The sequence below is a fragment of the Delphinapterus leucas genome, chromosome 4 (genome assembly GCF_059928025.1).
Source record: "Delphinapterus leucas isolate spDelLeu-1000000601 "Yukka" chromosome 4, BTC_Dleu_Yukka2, whole genome shotgun sequence".
Lineage (NCBI taxonomy): Eukaryota > Metazoa > Chordata > Mammalia > Artiodactyla > Monodontidae > Delphinapterus > Delphinapterus leucas.
In genome coordinates, this window is record NC_143132.1 from 52859114 (window position 1) to 52883501 (window position 24388).

A 24388-nucleotide genomic window follows, 5' to 3' on the forward strand; every position below is an offset into this window, starting at 1 on the left:
ATGTAAACTATGAACTTTGGGTGGTTATGTATAAATGTAGGTTCCTCATTTTAACAAATGTACCACTATAGTGGAGGATGGTGAAAATGAGGAAAGCTAGGCATGTGTGGGAGCCAAGGGTATATGGGAAATATCTGTACCTTCTCCTCAATATTGCTATGAATCTAAAATGGCTCTAAAAAAAAAAGTCTTAATAAAAAAATAATAAATGAGGAAGGTACAAATAGATGAAGAATTTGTATATAAAATACCAAAAGGGAAAACTCAATTTATGTAAATAATTACATTATTTGTAATTACATGCGGGATTTTTTTTTTCCCTTCACAAACTCATTCAAAAAGTAGGTTCAGTTTTACTTGCAACTAGATAAGTGGTAAAAATAAAGAATTTTCATTAGCAATCATGTATGTTTACTTTTGGTAGTGGAGAAAATATCTCACGGGACATAGGAAAATGTTCAGTCATTGATTTAGCTCATAGGAAATTTTTAGGATACCAGAGGAATAAAATAGATCAATTTTATTTGGCTGGTTCCACGTTAAAACTGCCAAGTAAACCATCCCACCATTTACACCAGCACCAGTACTACATTCCCTTTATATTATCATCAGACATTCACAGAGTGTTCTGCACTGCGGCTGTCATTCCTGAATTAATACACTGGTAATGCACAAGCACACATAGTCTTAAAAGATACACAGCCATCCTCCCCACAGCCTTCGCCCCTTGTTAAATTCAATGTGTGTTATTTAAACTTTAATGAAGAATACATCCACTATCTGCATGTGCACACTTGAAACAAACCAAGAATATATTTTCTAATGCTCTTCTTAATTAGTGATTTTTGCATTTTGAAGATGAAGGCTCACAGATACAATCCTCTACAGCCTTCTACATTCCTGGTGTGAGAGGCATATGATCAGAGGGGTGACCTTCTGCATATCCCACTGGCTTTTCCTACATAACATACCTCAAACATTACCCTTACCAAGTACTTTTCTTTCCTTCATTTGAGCAATTCCTGATACCTTGATTAGTTCAACTTTTCCAGAAATAAAGCAAAGTAGAAATATCCATCTTTACTGTCTATAGATGAACCTCCTGTGACATCCCACAAAACAGTAATTTTCTTTGAACTTTAATCTTTTATATGTATTTGGTAAGTGTTCATACATTGACATTGTGTTTTCTATATATTCATCTATGTCTTTCTTCTATTTCTGTCTAATTGCAAAATGCTTAAGGGCAGACCCTGAGTCAACCAAGGCCTGGCATGGTGTGTGTCCCACGAAGCACTCACAGCTTTTAGACAAAAAGAACAAGAGGCTATTAGAGAAATACATGACCAAACTGATACAGGAAAGAAAATCATTTTTAGGATACTTTCATAATGTAGAAAAATATTTAAAATATATTATGTTGCTTGCCTTCTACGTGTAAAATCTTATTTAATAATCTCTGAAAGCAAGGCTTTGAAAAATATCTTTTATTAAAACCGAATCTTCAGAGCCTGCCATATACATTAGTCCATATTTCTTGTACTAACTATCCTAACAGGCAAAACACCCAACTTCGAGAAATCGTAGCCCAGAGAAGTGGTAACACAAAATCTAGCTGTATTTGAAATGAGGATTGCCCGTGTGCCACCTGTAAGCCATTTCCCCAGCATCTCAAGAGTGGGTTTTATAAATATACATACTAATTTTGAGGATTCTTTCATGACATCCAGAAGAATCAGTGTGGTATATTATTAGGCTGAATATAAGCTTTAATTTTAAGTTTTCACTTATAGTTTAAGTATAGTTTATACTTTAAGTATAGTTTTCACTGACTTGTTTTTAAGCTGGAGAAATAAATTTGAAGTTAATTTTTAAGTTAACTTATTCAAGGGCAATATTCATTTCTAACACTTTTAGGGGACTGCTTTAGAAATCAAAAAGATAGATGTTGAGGAAACTTTTTTTTTTTGAGAATCTAATTTTCCAATACATGTTGAACATTAAAGACTTCACGGTGATATTAAATGTGGCAGTACTTATAATCGCCAATAACTGGACACAACCCAAATGTCCCTTAGTAGAGGGATGGATAAACAAACCATAGTGTGTTTTACAATGGAATACATACTCTGAGCAATAAAAAAGGAACAAACTATTGATACTCTCGACAACTTGGATGAATCTCAAATTCATTGTGCTAATAGAAAGAACCCAAACTCAAAAGGCTCTATACTATATGATTCTATTTATATGACCTTTGGGAAAAAGCAAAATTATATAACACAAATCAGACTGATAATTTCCAAGGGTTTAGGGTAACGGGAGAAGTTGACACAGGCCTGGGGGGTGTTTTTGGAGTAAAGGAACTGTTTTCTATCTTGACAGTGGTAGTGAATACATGACTGTGCGTTTACCAAAACTCACAAAACTGTACATTAATAAAGCAGGGTGAATTTTACTGTATGAAAATTATGCTTTAATTTAACAGCTGGAAAATTTTCATTTTAAGGTTGAAAATTCATTTTAACTCATTTAAGATACTGCAGATTAGCATCTTTCACAAACAAATATGCTTAATATCCCTAGTGGCCTTCAAATAACTTATCTAATTCTATTTGAGCCTACAGAGAAATGTGGACAGAAACAAGGAATGCTTGAATATGGTGGAATACGTCAAGATGCTCTCAATGTGAAAATAGAATCTCATTCTAACCCTATGCATTTTCTATGAACAGATCAGTATGTTCATGGAGAAGTGGAGAATATATAGCAAATTATGCCTCTATGGGACAAAAAAGAGACAGTATAAGGAATATAATTTAGATTGCATATTTAAATAGAATCCAATGGCTCACAGTTCTGTGTAAGGCTACCTAATTATTTGTGATCATAAATCAGTTGTACGGTAAATTACAAGTAACAGATTTGTCAGACTACTGGGATTAGTGTTAATATCAGTATTCATCTTAGATTTTAGTCAGAGAAAATGAAAGGTTAGTGGAATTAGTTGCATTCCTGCACCCAGATTATAGCCACCCGCCAAATGCCATTTTCCCACAAATGATGAGAGAGGGATTCTATCTGAATTTAGAAATTATAATACTAAAATAAAAAGGAGAAAAATAATACCCATAGTATTTATTTTGTACCCTTTCCACACACTATTTCTCTTTCTGTTGAGACTAGTTTAAAATGATATGCTTGCAGCCCTCAATTCTTGTCATCAGTGTGTCAACAAGCAGGTTCTAGGGATTTACCACAAGACATTAGAAAACCTACGTTAGGATGGTCAAGCTGCTTCACGGGAGATTTGAACAAAATTTATAAATCAATAAGAATATGCAGAAAAAATAAAGTCTGAGTTTCAAATACTGAGTCACATCAATAGGTCAAAACCAAATGCACAAACATTTCTACATGATACACAATGAGAGAAGAATGCCATAGTGACATAATGAATAAATTGAAAAGATGGACCCATCCCACACTATCCCATACACATCTTGTCAATTGTAACTTACAAAGGACTGCCATCTTCAATATTAGTTCACCTTTCTATCTACCCAAGGTAAAGCAAGTAAAACTAGTGCAACATCTTGACAAATCTTGAAAATAGTTTAAGGTATTTGAATGAAAGCTGGTTCAAAAATTAACAAAAGAGCATCACTGTTCATTCACTAGGGTTAAGAAAAGAGTAGTTCTTAATTACAGCTTGATCTTCCATTTAAAGTTCTCTACCATATTTTCTTTAAATCAATGAAATTAATTTCTTATCACTGAACATAAACAGGATTAATGTAAAACTGAAGTGTGTATTGTCTATACAAACCCTCAGGTGAACAATAACAGAACATGTTGCCCTGCTCTTTTGCCATTAAGCATAAACAATGAAGCCCGGTATGCACAGTATATAAGATGAAAAATTTCCATCAAGCTTCTTTCTCTTAAGTTTTTAAAAATTACAATATGATGTTTGCTTTAATAGCTCCTGTGGCATACTGCTTTTATCTCTTCTTTCTGTTTTTCACTCCCCAGTCAACAACAAGGCAAAACAAAACAAAACTTCCCTTCTCCCATGAATTTGACCACCATTTCAGTCAAACTGGTCTAGTTTTGTCTTTTGCACTTTTCTATCTACAGACCATTTTGGCCACTATTTATTTAAAAACAACCACTCTCACATACACGCGGGCACAGATGCTGATGCTGTTTGGCGGTGTGGACCTCTTAGATCACTCACTGGAAGGTGGCAGTAGTTGAGGCTGCATTCCCAAATCCACATTTCTAGTTTGTTTTAGATTATCATAATAATAGATAGCATTTATTATAACTTTTACCACACAGAAATGTTCTAAATATGTTTTCTACAATATCAACATTTCAGGGGTAAACGATATAGTTTTTTAAGGTGATATTTTCATATATAAGTTCCTATATTAGAAAAAAACTTCTAGGATTACATTTATATGTCTAAGAGTATAACAAGTCTAATTAAATTTGGGCACTGGTCATGTAGAAATCATTTTATCAGCTTTAGATAGTACCTACTAAAGTATTTACTTGAATGTGATATAAAGGTGAAAGCTTAGATGGTATGTCCAATTGTCCCCTCAACATCACTATTCGGATGTGTGTATAATCGGCACCGAAACTCAACAGATCCTTAAGTCTTAATTTTACCACCCCTGCCCCCTTCCCACACCTGCCCTTCTCCAATTTCCCTCCCTCTGGTAAATGGCACCAACCCATTCACCCAGTTTCGTTAAGAAAAACCTATATAAAAATAAACCATCCCTATTTATTGTACCTCACAGACATCTGATTTATTAACAGGTACTGTTGGATCAAAATACAACCCAAAGTGGACTGTGTAACTCCATCACCATCACCCCAAAGCCCTGACCATCTCTTATTGGTTCACCACATTAGACGACTACACTCTCCATCGGTCTCACTTCAGCTGTCCTAAAGACAATTCATGTAGCAGCCAGTGACCCTCTTTAAAAACACAAACCAGCATCATGTCATCATGTTGATCAAAACCTTCGATGGCTCCTAAAACTAACCAAACCAAAGTTCTTATCATGGCCTTAAAGGCAATATATGATTTAGCTCCTATATACCTTATTCAACCCCAGCCCTACTGTCCCTCTTGCTGTTCTTCAGATAAGCCAACGGGATTCACTTGCCTCACTGTCTAGCTTTCATGCTCTTCACCAAGGCAGTCTCATGGCTTGCTCCCTTCTTTCAGGTTTCTGTTCAATATTACCTTTCCTAATGACCTCATCTGAAGTATAAACCTCCCTATCACTGTTTATTCCTTTCCCTGCTTTATTTTTCCTTCTAGCACTTACCACTACCTGACAATATACTATGCTTATTTGTTTACTTGCTGTTCTCCTTAACTAGAGCACAAATTCCAATGAGGATGGGATTTTATCTTGTTCACTCTGACTCTCCAGTCAGTACGCAACTGAATGAAAACAGGATAGTTAGGCAAAACCTGGATACTCTATTCACTGAGCTTAAACTATTAGCACCTTATCCGTTTAGAAAAAATCTATGACAACGATCAACACCACCACCTCCAACAACAAAACACCCTTTTTACAAAAATATTAAATAATATTGATTCACATGTATTTGAAAGTTTAAGATTAATATGTCAAAAGTACAAAAGGTCCATTTCTAAAAGACAAGGAACAAGAAAAATATTCTTCTAAAAAATGACATTCCTCAGCATTCCAGAACATTATCTTACCTGAAGTAATTATTCCATTATTACAGTAATTCCTTTGCTTATTGGCCAACATCTTGTGTTAAGTAAAATAAGTATTTTTAACTGTTTCAGGTTTCATTTAATTTTGAAAAATCAAATTATTTCAAGATAAATATAATTTAGTAAAAATTGACACTACAATAAAAATAATCCATATAGATTTTTTCATTCTTCCCCTAAAAAAATTATGATTACCCATACTTCAAGCTTTTAAGAATTTATATTTATAGCTAAGTGTCAATCACCTTAAGTAGAAACCATTTGGGAAAAAAAATAAGTAAACCTATATGCACTAGTACAGTTTCAGCTTACTTTTATGACAGAATATGCTTTTAAAATAAATTCTATATTCTTCTAGGCCTCCAGATAAATTACACAATAAAAGTCATATAATTGCAGTCATACTGTTTTACAAGAAAGAAAACACTATCACAGAGTAGCCTCTTCCATCAATTTAATGGGAATCAGAGTAACATCAAATAATTTAACAATTATACTTCAGTAAATATTAATAACAACACAGTATAGCTTTAAAGGTAAATATTAGCTTTGACATTACTGAATTCAACACTGGGGCTCTCAACATTTGTGAGAACTATCAAAGTCTATGTTGGGTAGCAATCTGTTATTTTGTTTTGGCCTAATTTTGAAACATGTACTAAGATGCTGACACGGAAACAATATACTTGAACATCCAACATCCCTGTTTCCCTGAGTGACATTTTGCTAAGACCTGTATTCTATGCCTCTCCAGAGCTGAAGATCTATTCTCATTGTACTCTGGTTATACACTCTAATGAAGCTGAAGTAGACAAAACAAGAAAACAAACAAACAAAAAACCCAGAGCAGTAATCCAAGTTATACTGGCTTCAAAAATGGGATGCAACCAACCAACTATAAATGAGCATTCAAGTTGCCAAGTATTCATATGTAATTAATACTACAGATGAATACCCCTTAAAAAAACGTTGCATGGAACCTAAAAGGTTGAAGCTCAAGAGGATTTTAGAGATCATTTAAGATAAACAGATCCCTTCATTTATCAGATGGAGTGAGGCCCACAGAAGTTACCTTGTTCAAAGACAGACAAATATTAATACCAGAGTCACGTCTGGGACCAAGTCTGATTTTATTTTAATGGTCACTTCAGAATTCCATGCTGGTTCCATGATAAATGTAGTACAGCATAAATGATTAAGAAAAATGCTTATTAAAATATTAAGTGACAAAGGAGAGCATGAAATTATCTCTACAATGTAATCTAAATCATGTTAAAAAAAAAAAGGCTAAAAAGAAAAACAAGTCAGAATGTTAAAGCTCTGGGGGAAAACTGGACAGCTACATGTAAAAGAATGGAATCAGAACACTCCCTAACACCATACATAAAAATAAACTCAAAATGGATTAGAGACCTAAATGTAAGACCAGACACTATAAAACTCTTGGAGGAAAACATAGGAAGAACACTCTTTGACATAAAGCACAGCAAGATCTTTTTTGATCCACCTCCTAATGTAATGGACATAAACACAAAAATAAACAGGTGGGACCTAATGAAACTTCAAAGCTTTTGCACAGCAAAGGAAACCATAAACAAGATGAAAAGACAACCCTCAGAATGGGAGAAAATATTTGCAAACAAATCAACGGACAAAGGATTAATCTGCAAAATATATAAACAGCTCATGCAGCTCAATATTAAAAAAACAGACAACCCAATCCAAAAATGGGCAGAAGACCTAAATAGATATTTTTCCAAAGAAGACATACAGATGGCCTAGAAGCACATGAAAAGCTGCTCAATGTCACTAATTATTAGAGAATTGCAAATCAAAACTACAATGAGGTATCACCTCACCCCAGTTAGAATGGGCATCATCAGAAAATCTACAAACAACAAATGCTGGAGAGGGTGTGGAGAAAAGGGAACCCTCTTGCACTGTTGGTGGGAATGTAAATTGATACAGCCACTATGGAGAACTGTTATGGAGGTTCCTTAAAAAACTAAAAATAGAATTATGATATGACCCAGCAATCCCACTACTGGGCATATATCCAGAGAAAACCATAATTCAAAAAGATACATGCACCCCAATGTTCACTGCAGCACTATTTACAATAGCCAGGTCATGGAAGCAACCTAAATGCCCATCGACAGATGAATGGATAAAGATGATGTTGTACATATATACAATGGAATATTACTCAGCCATAAAAAGGAACGAAATTGGGTCATTTGTAGAGATGTGGATGGATCTAGAGACTGTCATACAGAGTGAAGTAAGTCAGAAAGAGAAAAACAAATATCGTATATTAACGCATATATGTGGAACCTAGAAAAATGGTATAGATGAACCGGTTTGAAAGGGTGGAAATAGAGACACAGATGTAGAGAACAAACATATGGACACCAATAGGGGAAAGCCGCAGCAGGGGTGGGGATGGTGGTGTGCTGAATTGGGCGATTGGGATTGACATGTATACACTGATGTGTGTAAAATGGATGACTAAGAAGAACCTGCTGTATAAAAAAATAAAATAAAATTCAAAAATTCAAGAAAAACAAAACAAAACAAAAACTCTGGTCATTGATATTTGGGGTATGTAAATGCTTATATTTATTTAATTTTTTTCTTTTATATATTTTCCATATTTTCTACAATGACCAACTGCTACCTATATGTCAGAATAAAAAACAAAATGGAGAGATAAACATGCCATTAAAAGCCAGCACTTGTAACTTTAACTATGGTTAATTTGCAGCATGCAAAATAGAAAACTAATTTGCTGTTAAGGATGCATTGTTAAAGTATTTCTCTGGTTAAGTAAAGCAAGTGCATTGTTTGAGGGAAAATAATCAAGAGTAAATGGGGTGAAAGTATATCCAGGTACACATACAAACTAAAGTGTTAGAAAAATATCAATAAAAGGCATTTTACTATGAATTTGTTGTTCTTTATAGAAAAACAAGCACTTAATACTAAATATAGATGAAGCAAATGGTGACCTCTGCCTTTTATCCCACTTGCCAATATGAATTTAATAAACAATGTAAAATTTTAATCTCTAATTAGCAAGATTTCATGTACTTCGTTTTCTGATGTTTTCTGAATTAGAGGTAATTGAGCTTAGACGTTTTCATCACATATACAAATATCCAGAGTTCATTTGGTGCTACAATATCAATATGTTATTACTGATGTACAACCTACTACACAGAATATATATATTTGCTTCTAACTTCTATGTCTGCTACATATCTGCCAGCTCCAAGAAAAGTGGCCACTAAAGAATGGTCCAATGCTTAGTTTCCCACTGCACCCTAAATGATGTCAAATTTCATACTCATGCTTTTTCTCATGCGCCCCTTCCCAATTGTGCCCATCCTCCATGACTCAGGAAATTTCCATCTTCTCTATAAGACATCCTTGCCTTACAAAGTCTATAATAGTCTATTCTCCAAGCTTATATAAAAACTAACAAGTTAGATGCATACAGTTTAGTGCATAATGTTCTCTTGTGATTTCATGTACGTTAACTTTATTTTAAAGTAGATGGTAAATTTCTTGGGAGCTGGTATCTAGCTTATCGTTCTTTTGCATCCAGTGACCAGCAGAGGAAGGAGTGAAGATGCTCTAAGACTTTCAGTTAGAAATGAGGATCTTAGCAGATGATAAAGTCAATCCACCAAGAGACAGACCAAGTACTATCAGTATACTCATTAAACAGCAAACAGTAAGGTGTTAAGGGAGAAGCAGAGATTACGAGAAAAGGTTTTTGCCCTTAAAACCTTATAATCTTTTTAATGTGGAGAGGCACTTTAGTATTAGAAAACAGTAGCGCAAAGTACATAATTAAATGTGTAGAAAATAAACTCTAGGAGGAGGAATGAGAATCAGTCTTACTACCATCATTATGACTGAAGTCACAGAAGTTTTCATACAGAAATAGAGGCTAAGACATGGGTCTTCAGAATAAAGATTCTGAAAACTTGGTGCACAGGAGAGAACAGCATGAAAGACTCATAAAACCAGGAAAAAAATCAAGACAAGATTAGAGGACAAGCATTAGAATTCCTGAATGATATTTTAATTGGGTAAAATTCTGTGGATCTTACTGATATAGCAGGAGAGCACAGAATTAATTTAGAAGGAAAGAAAGAACAATGTTGGGCTTTGAGGAGGAAAGTGATCTGGGGAAAGCAGAATTTAAATTAAATCAGCTACCTGAATAAAATATACTGGAGGAAAGACAGGCAGCCTGATTTAATATACAGTAGGGAAATGGCCATCAGGAGACGGTTTTATCCAGGTTTGATTTGGATAGACACTATCCCTTATCTGTCTGATACGCTTCTTGTGTCCCCATTTTTTCAAATGAGACACCTAGTTTAACTCATTTTTCTAGCTTTAAAATCCATTGATATTCCATTCTGAGATCATATCATATGATCAGGTAGAAGGCTCTTTCAGTTGTCCCGTTATAAGCCAGAACTAGGGCAATGGGGAAGATTAGCTGAATATGAAAAACTTTAAAAGAACAATCAACAGGACTTAGTGGCAGAATGGATTTGAGAAATGAGAACACTGGAGGAACCAAAGATTATTTTATCATGTCAAACTGGGTAGTGGGATAAATGTGATACCTCTAAGGAAGAGACATGAATTGGAAAGGAGAGCTCATTGTGCTACTTGAGCCTCTTATTGGATGCAGGGAAGACTTAGCTTTTTCTCTGTTGCTTTATGTGTAATCTCAGAGCGTAGGTAAGTCTCAAAAATGCTGTAGTTATCAGCAAAGAATCAGAAAGGATCTCGATTTCTGGTACTTTAAAAATCCAGCTGGTTCATTTTTATTGATGCATATTCACCCCTGTACTTTCTGTACTAAGAACCTCAAAACCACTCTTTATAACAACTTTACGCATGGACAGTTGATCTCCAAATTCAGTAAAACTCACTTGATGCTGGGGAGAAGGGTGGCAGCTGGAGGGGGAGGAGAAAGCCGGGGAGGAACATCATATTCTTCACTTCCCAGGTGACCATTGGAAAAGACCTGAAAGGAAATCAAAGGGTTAGTTTAGAATTTAACTTCTGGAGGACCTTAAAACAGCAACAGTTCTTAGACAATCTATAATTTTGAAGAGAATATATAATTTCAGTTTATTTGAACAAGTGAAATATCATATAATTTACTTAGGAGCACCATCGTGATTATTTACCACCACCCGAAAGTAGCACCATTTTTTATGTGAAAAAATAAAATACAACCTGATTCAACTCTCTTATATTGAGAGGAGATGCTATAATTTCTATAAATCATATAGATAGCTAGGTAAATAGTAAAAGTCCCCAAACATGATCAGTTTTTATTGAAAAGCTAGCATTCTCTGTAAGGATTCAATAAAGAAAAAAGCAGCACTCGTGCAATTCTTATTTCAATTCCTCCCAAATAAAAGTGTTCTAAATTATATCTCTCTGGGGTTAACAGAACATTTCTAAACTTCTTGATAAAACAATGCATGAGTATAATCAGAAACGCCTTTGTTCTTTCAAGGCCGAAGCTTTAGCACTACTGGCAACTAGAGACCTGGTCTGGCTTTCAGAGTGCAAGCAATTTTAAATATAATTTTTGGTGTGTGAACAACACAAACCAAAATTGTTACCTTGCTCATAAGGTACCATAGAGAGCCAGTGTTTACTCAGAATTCAGAAATTCTGGTTTCCAGATTGCTCAGTTACATATGGGAACTGTCTAACAACTGCTCTTAACTAATCCAACAACTTGAAATGAAAGCAACTTAAAAGAAAAAAAGAGTAACTTTGCAAAGACAGATTAAACATATTTTAAGACCTTTAATCATTAGGGTTTTAACATGAAGCTTTTTCCCAAACTCTTTACTAGTTCATATTTAAGAGGTGTAGGCTGATTTGTGGCAAAAAGGACGTGATGTAACTTGAATAGTTCTAGGTAACCCAATCAATGACCTACCCATTCTTTTTTCACCCCTCAGTTCTAAAATGGTGTTGAAGCTTTAGAGTGCAAAATGGAAAAGGCCATACCCTTCCCTAGCAACTTAAGAAAAGGAACATGTTTAAAGAATCCATTTGAAATATATCAATGTTTGCAATTTAAAGCAACAAAATATAAATTTTATAGCATTAAAGTATCACTCTAAAAACAAGTCCTGTGCTATAGCTTTGATTCCTCATGAGATTCAATACACTAGAGATACACTATGACAAAAATATCTCTTAGGGTTTCTGACTATGGACCAAATAACAGAACAAGGCAGAGTTTTTTCAATTTTGCTAGAGAAAAGAAATGTCTCAGTAGATATTAATTATTGTACAGTTCAATGAAAACCTCTAACATAAAAAAATCCCTTTTAACCAACAAATACATGTGTCAAATCACAAGTGCTCATTGTATAATGGGCATATAAAGTCATCCTTAATTTGAGTCCTGTGCAATTGTTGCCAGAATGGATACAATGTATGATTTCTGCAATCAAATCTCCTTGATGTTTCTGTCATAAACACATTTAAAATTCATTCTGGGAAATGTAATATGGATTTATATGCAATTATTTGTTTTAATAGGAGCAAGTATCTAATGCACTGTTGATACTTAGTAAAATTTCAGCAATTATAAAATAAAAGGGAGCTATGGGAATAACAATTTCTGTTGTATTAGTTCTACGTGAATCTTTTTCAGGACAAAGACTCTGATTTCCTCATTTTATAGGACATTCCTTCAATGCTTTACACACAGTAGGGCTCAAATGAACATTGACTGCTGACTGACTTACATTATACTACATATGTGCATACATACATGTTTGTAAAGGACCTAAAAATGCAGGTACTAAAATGACGTTCATGTTTCTGTTCATCTAAAGCGACTGGATGACAAGATTTATGATTATTTCATTCTGAATTCCATGTTCCCACCTGCATCCGTTTCATTAGACAAAATCATTTTATCTAAAACTACTTTAGAGACTGCAGTAAGTCACAACTTTTTGAGCCAAAAATAAATATTTTACGTCCTCTGGAAATCTGCAAAGCCTTTTGCAAATAGGAGAAAACAGTAGTTCCTCAAATGTGTAGATTGATAGTATCAACTGAAGCAGTTCACACTGAAATCTCACGGATTCAGGCCTTCTTAAACTCTCAACTAAGGAAACATCTTTTTCTTCTGCCTTCCTAGTTCACTGTTGCAAATTTACCACAATTCCATTGGACATGCTACCAACTTAAATATTCTGATCCTATCGTTCCTCTACCAAAAAAGTTTTCAAAGCTCTTTTCTGTCTACCAAGTTAAAGATAACTTGGTATAGAATATGAGACACTCCACTCCGTAACTGCTTTCAGTTTATATTGCCATAGTTTTACCTACCGTACTTACTCTCTCTGTATGCCCTAGAGTCTGTCCAAAATTGACTTCCTGCACTGTGCTTACCTTCCCACCTCCATGCTATTCCTTCCTGTCATGTCTACAACACCACCACCTACTGATCTTTTTTTTTTTTTCCGGTACGCGGGCCTCTCACTGTTGTGGCCTCTCCCGTTGCAGAGCACAGGCTCCGGACGCTCAGGCTCAGCGGCCATGGCTCACGGGCCCAGCCGCTCCGTGGCATGTGGGATCTTCCCGGACCGGGGCATGAACCCGTGTCCCCTGCATCGGCAGGCAGACTCTCAACCTCTGCGCCACTAAGGAAGCCCTACCTACTGATCTTCTAATGTCTACAGATCCGTCTTGCACGAAGCTTTCTTTATTCCTTCTTTTACCCTGCATCTCAATTGGAATGTTTCTCCCCCCAGGGCATCCCACATTATATATTCTGGATGCTTCGCCTATGCCTCATCCCTTAATTATATACCTGTCTCATCCTCACTAGACTGTGCTTGATTCATTTTGTATTCGCCACAGTGTCTTGAACATCCTACTCGTTTAACTGAAAGAGGCTGAAGGAATAAGAATACATTAAGGGGAATTTATACTACCTGTGGAAAAAGTATAATCTGAGTTATCACAAAATTTATTATAAACTCTAGGTTACTCTAGGTTACCCTGTATTAATATTTTTCACATGCCTCAAGATAACATTTCATCCTAATTTTTAAGTTTGAAATATCTTCCTATGATTCAGATATTGTCTAAAATTTAATGTTAAAGCATTTGGGACCCTTGAGATGTAGGGAAAACAAACACAATTGTGATAATCTTAGCACAATTAAGAAAAACCTTTTTAATTATAAAACCCCAAACACAACCCCCTTCCCCCATCCCACACATGTAAGAGCACACATACACTACACCAAAAATATCACTGTAATTTATCCTTCAGAAACATTACATTAAAAATGAAACCTGTGTACACAGAGGACTTATTTTCTGAAAGACAGCACCTGAGATTCACAGATAAGTTTAAGTTCATTCTTATAAACATGTGCCTCTCCACCAAAATAGCAAAAGCCACAATCTCAAAAAGAGGAATCATTCTATGTATTTATCTAGCAACATCTTCAAGAGGTTACTGTACACAAGGTCATTTTAGAATAATGTCACTTGAAGTAACATAAGTCAGAGATCGTTTTTGTCACATAGGAAACAGTAGCATTCTTAATCTTTTAAGAGGAACAAATAAAGATAGTTGGACACAGTGTTAGTATCTAGATATAAGGAGATACATTTCAAGTCTCCAATGATATTTTAAAACATTTTCGTGCAATAAAATAATTAAAACAAACAAACCAACAACAATAACTAAATATCTAGCCAACAAAGTATTAAGTAAGGAACAGGTTTATAATGTGGCTAGAATTTGAGGGAATGGAAACAGTCCTATAGGAAAGAAATCTCTTACCAATAAAATAAAACAAGGTAAATAAACCTAACAACTCTTAGCTTTCAGGTTCATGTTAAAAAGTAAAGTATTAATTTAGTTAACTTGATTATGCTAGGTGGGAGGGAGAAGAGTAATGGGAGTAAATTAAAGTCACAGAGAATTCTTACACTTCATTTTAATTATGAATTAGAGGGCTTTTTTTCCTTAGAGCTCTTTACAGTTAGCAAATAGAGTAATCAGAATGTAATTTATCCTTGCTTCCCTTACCATTTATCTAGGAAAGATGCAAATAAAAAGGGCAAATGGTTCTAATGGATGATGGGAACTGGCACACTGACATAGGACACACAACAAAGGGCAGCAAGTCCTCACTCTATAGAATGTTTAGTTTCATGAATTCCCCTTATGGTGTTACATATGTACACTTCATGTTAAACTTCTAGTACTCATCTAAGTTTTCTTATCTTTAAAATGGGCTGATGATATTTAATTTGAGATATTTCCTTTAATGAAAACAAGTCTGAACGATAGTTGTTACTCTTTGACACAGAAATGTATTTGCTTACATTTGGAGAGACTGACGGGTTATGTGAAGATAACACATCAGCCTCCAAGTAACTAAATCCCTATACCCTTTATTCGCATGATAACATTTTTAAAAAAAAATTTTTAAAGACTGCACACTAGGTATGGAGGGTGAGAATATATTGTAACACTTACCATTTTCATTAATATACAAGTCTTTTTAAATCAAAATCATTTCCCCTTCTTCTTCAACCCTTCTCCCTTGTTTCCCTCTTATTGTGAATATGTGATCTATCTATAGAAAATGACTACTTCTCTAAAAGAGTAAAAAATCCTACTTTAAACAAGAAAGTTACATTTTACCTTTGGCTGAAGGCGAGTGCTGGAAAAATACCTTAAAAAAGCTGTCTACGCTCCTAGTGTACCATAGACATCTTCTTCCTCCAAGGCCTTTCCTGCCCTACCCCTGCCCACCTCCAACCCCAGCATGCATATACTCTTTCCCCTCTGTCATCAACCTAACTGTAATAACTCAGCAACCCAGTTATTGAGTGTTTGCTGAGTATTCATTAGCCACTATGCTAAATAAAAGCAGAAAGGAAGGGGAGAAAGAGATAATGATTTTGGTTTTAAATTAAAAAAAAAATAAGGACAACTATTTTAAATGAAAATGAACTGTTACAACTTATACTAAGACTCCACATCTAGTTTGGTTTTACTCCATAACCAAGGGGTATGGGGGCTTAGATATTTGGAGGGTAACTATTCTCCTAGAAACTAGGTCCTATTATTATTTCATTTCATAAAGTAAGGGAAATAAGTGGAATTGGGGGCATAGATGTAGTAAGTTGCTTGCATCCACAAAGCCAGGAACTCTAGAGCAAGAAGTAAAACTCAGGTCTGATTCCAGAGCCTGGTGGATCTATGTTGATCAGATTTTTAGTTTTGTTAAAATGCAGCTATCAGGTTTGCCTTATCATTTTTACTTCTGCCTAAAGGAGTTAAACAGTTCCTCTTCTATAAAAACATTTTGTTAAATTTGAAAGGGGAGAGAACATTGGGATTCTGGTTATCCTGAACACTAGGAGAGTCTTGTATGTAGAAAGTGCTTACAAATATGTAATTAAATCAATCTGGATTGAGGAACTACAGAGACGTAAGTTAAGAAACAAACTCCAGGGCTTCCCTAGTGGCGCAGTGGTTGAGAGTCCACCTGCCGATGCAGGGGACACGGGTTTGTGCCCCGGTCCGGGAAGATCCCACATGCCGCGGAGCGGCTAGGCCCGTGAGCCATGGCCGCTGAGCCTGCGCGTCCGGAGCCTGTGCTCCACAATGGGAAAGGCCACAACAGTGAGAGGCCCATGTACCACAAAAAACAAAGAAAGAAACAAACTCCAACCCAGGATCATGCAGAGACTGAGAATTACAGGATCCTAGATGGACGCAGTATTCCATCGGTTGAAGCTAGCCTCTAAGTCTCCCAACAGTGAAATAAGAAGAGGAATTGGGCTTTTTCTATTTTATGTCAGTTGTGATATACCTTGTGGTCTACTGAAGTGGACCCATTTTTCCTTCAAAAGATAATAAAAGAGGAGAATAAGGGGAGACATGGTCTGTTTTATAGCATTTAATACATTATGTATAAATCCTTCTTTATAATCTGCCTTAAAAGTCAAACAACTATACTGAAATGAGAAATATTAGCTGTCTAATTTTGGTAAAAATGTTAATCTAGTTGTAACTTGAAATTAACTTTGAGAATATAAGCATTGCAATGCTAATACACACAACATATGAGATTAGACCTTCATGAATTTTAATGAGCCTAATTTAGATAGAGCTAAACAAATTCAGCTTTCAATAAGACATAAATTTTGTACTTTACTCAATGTTCTCTGGGATATTAACATGTATCAATGATCAAGACATGAAAGTTCACATAGAAAACATGTAAAGGAATCTTTATAACTTAAATCACTACTAATACTAATAACTTATAGTTAATATAATAAAAATAAAATTTCATACCTATAACCTAAGAAATTATAACCCCAATTTAAAACAACCACCATCCATACAAAACTTAATAGCCTGTATTCTAGGGCTTAGAAGGGCAGGTTTATTTAGTGCTAAGACTGTATAACATATTATCTAAGAAGAACCCTGAAACAAGAGGTCTTCAGTGAATTGCCCAAGATAGTTATTATATTTTAAGTATTTCTAAGTCCATTCAGGAAATAAATTGTAATATGTTGCTAAGATATAACCATTCATGTCGGAGCTCTTCTGAACACTCTCCTTAAGGCAAGTGTGATCATGTATGAATGAAAAGTAATAGAGACTAAAGGGAAGAAAAAATCACTGGGAAAAAAAAGGCAGGTCCTTCTGATCAAGATTCTAAGTTGTAGAAACATACTTTTGAAGATAAGCTCCCCATTTTCAGAGAACATTATAAAAATGCTTTTATAAGTGCTTTCTCTTCCATTTACATCACCTTTGCATGACCTTGAAGAAAACCTTTACAGATCTTCATATTTATAATAGATGAAAGCCTGCAGGTACCAACAAGGCACTAACAAAGAGTTAACGGCAAACCACCACCACTCTTCCCCTGTGTTTTGAATGCCTGAGTAGACAATTTTGACTCTTGCTATCTTGGCTACCCTAGAATATCACTAATAATTAAATCTTATACAGAGTTTTCCTTCACACATGTGCACGCATGTGTGTACACACATACAGGAATTTAGTACATGTCATTCTTCACACTTCTTTGTTTCTTGATTAACTCACCAACTACAAACTATTATTTTGAAGGAATAGTCTACTCCCCTAAAATAACAACTTAAGATCAAGAGAGATGGGAACACTTAAATATTACAGTCTTCAAAAGAGGCAAAGCCTCCTTCAGCTGAAGGAAGATGGTGACGACCTGATCTGAGTCAAAAATATCATTGACACAAATACCAGAAAACATTACAGGACAGCTCTGCCAGGGGCCCACTGAGGGTTTGAAGCTCAATGATTTCTGCTGCTGCCTCTCCGGTTCCCTGTATGCTTAAATTCTTTTCTGTACATATAAATGACAGTGGTAATATCCTTCATGTTAGCACTCAACATGTGTGACAGTCTTTCAGTTTTATAGAGAAAGACCTTGCTTTCCAACAATGAACTGGACCTGGTATTTTTATGTATGTGAGAAGTTCATTCTACCTGGCTGCCTAAGGTGTGCTGTCCCAGGCAACAATAACTCCAATGACTGATTGATGATATGCTATAACCATACAACTTTCTTTTCAAATTAGATAGAAGTAAGAGAGTTAAATAAAAAAAAAGACTGCTGATTCTCCCATTGACAACATTAATAGGAAAAAAATTTGCAGATGAAATAAGGGAAGGTGAACTAAATCTCTGGCACATTGTCTGGTGTCTTCATATGAAAATTAAATCATTACTTAGAACCTTCTTCCTGACTTCTGTTAGGTTCAAGTTTTAATGAGCTTCTGATTATTTACAATTTGCAGATAATTAAAGACCTGCAGGGAAGTGTCACACTAGGCGAAAAAAACACCACTCAAACTTTTATACTACCTCCTATCAGAAGACTATAAGCAGATTATTTAGCTTCAGCTTTGAGTATTTCTTACCTTGGCTCCTTCTAAAGGCAAATCATGGCGTCTGTGTTTCCGCATAAGCACTGGGTCAGAGCCCATTCTACTGTGCCTTCCATTCACATTTGAACTCGCTGTGATTCCAGGCTTTGGAGAGGCATCCCCTAGGAGGCGACATCCCACTGACTGATTAGTCCCAAGCACATCCCGAGGACACCAGGCTTCCAGAGGCATCGGCTGGTCTCTGGAAGGCACACTTTCCATGTGAAGGAAGTGACGACTCAGTCTATTGTCAGGGGGGATTGGGGGAGGTCTCTCAGGTGGAGGAGGAGGAGGGTCTCTTAAGGGAGGTGGTGGTGCTGGGAGTGGTTTGTCTTGTTTTCTCACCATGCAAGGAGAAGACTAAAGAAACACAAGAGGAAAAACATTAAAAGAGGTTCCATGCACTGAAATGACTTCCAGACTAGTATACTATTGCTTTTGTTTTCTAAGCCATAGTAGGGCTTTATTAGATTCCTGTGCCATCTTTTAATGAGTTTATTTTATCACCAACTAATGAAAGTTTAAAATATTAATGAAAAACTCAAATATATTAAGATTTCTTTGTAGAAAATGAATACGTAAACTCAAATGTTAGGATTATAAGGACTACAGGGAAGCGTAGCAGAATATCAAAATTATATGGTGATTTTGACTGGCTGACATTAAAATAATAATGTCATTAATTATTTTATTTGCACGTTTCTGTGATTTAGGAGAAACAGCAGAAACCATCAAAGTTGTTGTTGTTTTACTTTTTAAAAGAGCACCTTGATTTGTAACTTCTTTGGAAGACTGAAAATGTTGGTTTTGTTATTTTTGTGTTCACCTCTATAATACAGAGCAAGTGACAAGGGGGAAAAGTGCTCCGGTTCTTTAACAGTTATTACCAGAATAGTGAAAATTCACAAATAATAGAGCAGCGTTATTTACAGACCTTACTTGAGTTTTATGGATCTTAAAAAAAAAAAAATCAGTCTGATTCTTATGTGGAAATATGAAGGTATAAGCTCCTGAACTGAATCTATGTGACTTTCACAGTTTTTATTTTCATTTACATAGTTCATCTGATGAATGATCTGCCCTTTTATTGTTTGAAAATATTAGCAAAAAAATGTGTGTTTACATAATTCTGACTAAATAACATCCTAAAAAGTCTTAATATGATCTTAAAACCATGTTAATTATAATGTAGAAAAGTCTAATACTATTAAAATACTGTGCTTCCAAATAGTTTTAGACCGTAACACATATTACCGAATGGGATTAATATTTAAAATCTTATATTTAATAAAGCAAAATATTCCCTTTTCAAATTTGGAAAAAAATCTGCACAGAACTACAACTGTGGGCTTAGATGTACAGATAGAATTATGTCTTTAATATTAAACAGTAATGCAATTAGTTTGCAAATACTGTAATTCTTTGTAATTAATTCCTTCAGGTATAAAAGGTACATATAATTCCCTCTTCTGAGTCACCCTGAAACTTGGGTGGTAATCTATCACATCTTAAGCCCTATGCAAATATACTCTCATAACATTTTTCTTGTCAAGACACTATGAAAATGAGTGTAAAATATCATTTAATAAGAGCATGCAATTTATTTTAATACATGTAATGACCCTGTAAATCCATTTTACAGAATCACTATACTTACTCTGCTGTTTATTTTAGCAAATCAGGGGGCTGTTACAGACATGTGCCCTCTCTGAATAATTATGTAACTGTTATAGCAATAAAGCAAGGAATATGACAGTGGACTCACTATAAACGAAATGAGAGACCCATCAAAGCTGTTCATAAACAAGAGCATAAGAAATATGAGTGACGGAATTTTAAAAACCTGAGCAATCAATAATCATCACATAAAATTATTATCTATGTTTCTAATAAAATTGATTTACCTTTGGTGAACCAGTTGGGCTGCCACAGGGAGACCGAACTACGCCTTTCTGAATTAGATCCAGGCGAGGAGGCACTGGTGGCAGGCTTAAATGTGGGATCTGGAGAGGGTCTGGATGTGGCTTTCTTCGCTGTGCAAGGGGAGAGGATCCCGGTGATGTGACTGGGGAATTCTGCCTGTCAGTGCACTAGAATATAAAAAGAGAATGATGTTTATTTGAGGTGTAAAGTACATACCTTTCAGGTCTTAAGACATTTGGTTTTGAGAATGTATCTGCCATTGCACATCTGTTAAAATAAACTCACTTAGTTTACTCTGATTAATAGATGGAAGGAGCTCACATTGTCCCTCAAGAGCAGTATTATGTAAAGAATAAGTGGATTAGTTTCTCCTACATATTGTAGAAAGGGTCTAGGAAAAAACCAGCAAAAGGGTAGTTTAAAAACAATCAAGGGCTTCCCTGGTGGCGCAGTGATTGAGAGTCCGCCTGCCAATGCAGGGGACACGGGTTCGTGCCCCGGTCCGGGAGGATCCCACATGCCGCGGAGTGGCTGGGCCCCTGAGCCATGGCCGCTGAGCCTGCGTGTCCGGAGCCTGTGGTCCGCACAGGAGAGGCCACAACAGTGAGAGGCCCGCGTACCGCAGAAACAACAACAACAACAACAAAAACCCAATCAAATGCAGGCATTCTTCTAGAAACCTGTCTACATTTTATGAGAAACATGCAATGCAGTAACGCACATTGCTCTTGGTTATCTGTATTATAGAATTTTCTTAGGTCTTTGGGTTTATAGTACATTCTAGAACTTAGAAATCATTTTGTTCCATATAAAATACATATCCAGTGCATAATCTACTTTCCTATAAACCAATTAAATCAGACAAGGATTTTTAAAAATTTGTGTATTTAAAATAAACAGGGTTAAGACCAGATATTTTCCCCCAAGCCTTCACATGGAAAATAAATCCTCAAGTTAAATGTTCTTCTTTAAAAACAATTAAATCTAGGAAAGTCTGTACTTCTAAAACTCTGATAGATTTCTATGCTATTACAGGGTTTCCATGTTATCTGGTAGATAAAAGAGCACCAAAAAGCCATCAACAAGTACTTTGATTTGTACGTATGTGTGTAACCCTGTTTCAGAAGTGTGTGTGTGTGTGTGTGTGTTTGACATAACCTGATTCCTATTTGATATAAAAGCCATCCTAATTAACCAGATAACCTCACTAGGATAACAATATTCTATTCTGAAATATCAAGCAGTTTCCTTTTCAAGGCTGTTACTACCTACCTCTTTGGAGACCTAGGCTTAATTTTTATACCTACTACATTAATCTAGCATGCTTTGATATTCATCTGTTTCCTAGTGCTAGTATTTATAAGGAGTTTTAAGCTTGTTTTTAAGCCATTTCCCCCTAACATTACTTACCTTTGTAAGAGTAGTCAATGTCAACTGACAATTTAATTTCAATTCTAGCAATAGTGAGAAAGATTTAGCCATTCTGTCCTTAACTGAGATGTGATAATAAATTTGTGTTCATGTTCACACTTAGTTACATCATGGAAGGTCTTTTTTTTCTAATTTACTAAAATTGTCATTTGTCTGATGTTTTTCTCATGATTAGACTAGCATTGTGTGTTTCTGGAAGGAAGGCCATGTTGGTAAAGTAACACTTTAACCACATCACATCAAGGGTCTACACCATCAGTGGGATTCATCACTGTTGATGTTGACCTTGATTACCTGGCTGAGGTACTGACTGTCAAGGCTTCTACACTACAAAGCTACTTACTTTTTCTCCCATTTTCCTTACTGTACTCTTTGCCAGGAAGTTACCATGTGCAGCCCACCCTGAAGGAGTGGGGACTTATGCTTCCCCTGGTAAAGGCTTTTTAAAAATAAATTTGAGTGTCTAAGCAGAAGCTTCTAGACCATACTTCAGGTATACTGGAATATTGCCATGACATTGCTAGACTGTCAATTCTTTGTCTCTCTCAATAGATGCCAAATAACTTAAAATACGTCAATAAATTCAGATGCACTTTCACATGTAAATTTTAAGACCCCTTTCTTATTAATTTCATGATTCTTTTTTATATCTCTTACCTACTTAATTGAAGGAGAAAAAGCAGAAACTGTAGAGTCATAAGCTGATTTTCATGCAGCCAGTATTCTTAATAAAATAACATGACTTTTACCCCAAAAGTCATGGAGCCTCACGTGGTCATGAATTTGAACCTTACGGAGTAACACCAATCCAAAAATGATCACGGACAGAATAGAAAAAACTCCTCATGTCAAACTAAGTGCATCACAGTTCGTAGCAATCAGATCAGGAGATGTCACAGGACATCTAATTCTCCAAATTCCCATTAAGGGTAAGTTACATTCTCTGAGAACTAGAAAAAATGTTACCTGATAAAAATTCTTTATTGATCTGGTTATTATTCTCTACAGAAAAAGACTCAAGAAGCAAAGCTATCCACATGGTTCCTATCCTGTAAAGAAATAATTTTTACATAGATATACAGAGAATACATAGCACTTCATTGTTTCAGTTGCTTGCAGAGAAATTTTTCACTGCTTGTTGCATTTACTGCAAAGACCTATGCTCCTCCAAGCACTTTTCTTCCACAACTACCTGCCTGCTTCCCTAATTACCTGGAACAGGAAGGAGAATCCTGACAGAGCCAGCAGCCCACCATCATCATTAGAACTTGACTTCTGGTTTAACTACTAATTTAATATTTAAGCAGTTACCATATTCCTACTGTGTTTAAATAATGGGATGGACTTGATTTGAAGTGGGTGAACTGTTAAGATATTGAAAGGGTATATTGAAAATCTCTGGACAGACATCCAAACCACTGTGTGTGCTGCAGAAGTAACCCTGAACTTCTAGTTACCTCCAGACAAGCATACTCTCTACAGCTCTGTGAATGTAATCTGAAGCAGAACTTGCTTAAGAAAATTCATAATCCGCCTGCCAATGCAGGGGACACGGGTTCGAGCCCTGGTCCGGGAAGATCCCACATGCCACACAGCTATAAGCCCATGCGCCACAACTACTGAGCCTGCGCTGTAGAGCCCGCAAGCCACAACTACTGAAGCCCGTGCGCCTAGAGCCCGTGCTCCGAAACAAGAGAAGCCACCGCAATGAGAAGCCTGCGCACTGCAACAGAGTAGCCCTGCTCCCCGCAACTAGAGAAAGCCCACGCGCAGCAACGAAGACCCAATGCAGCCAAAAATAAAATAAATAAAAAATATTTTAAAAAGAACAATTCATATTGTATTCTCAAGGTGATTTTATACTACCCTCCCGAAAGACTAATTCATTTTGAAGCATTACAGTAACTGTAAGTTGGCTTAGTCAGAAGGATTTTATGGAGAATAGGTGAAGAGTATGTGAAGAAACAAAAAATATTTTATCTTTCTTATGTGGTCTAAATTCACCATAGCTTATTCATTTTCCAGAGTTCTCCTAAATTATAGTAAAATCCCCATGTAAGAGTAGATAATTTAACAGTGCCCTTTAGATAATAATGCATTTTTCTTTGCTGAAGCCTTTTTGTTGTCTCTGTGAACAATTCTGCAACTAGAATATTGAAACTTTGCATTAACTTTCATTGCTGGTAAAATTCAAATGCTAACTGTGAACATTTGTAAACATTT

At 35.7% G+C, this 24388-nt stretch overlaps 1 protein-coding gene across 2 annotated transcripts in view; it reads right to left on the reverse strand.

The window, feature by feature from the left end:
- Positions 1 to 24388, reverse strand: part of CBLB (Cbl proto-oncogene B) — a 214259-nt gene that overhangs the window by 39891 nt on the left and 149980 nt on the right. For both annotated transcript variants that reach the window (XM_022594278.2, XM_089910515.1), the window contains exons 11-13: positions 20716 to 20901; positions 18806 to 19171; positions 10738 to 10832 (exon numbers count right to left, since the gene is read on the reverse strand). In XM_022594278.2, the coding sequence (XP_022449986.1) occupies positions 10738 to 10832; positions 18806 to 19171; positions 20716 to 20901 (647 nt within the window). The remainder of the gene's footprint in view (positions 1 to 10737; positions 10833 to 18805; positions 19172 to 20715; positions 20902 to 24388) is intronic.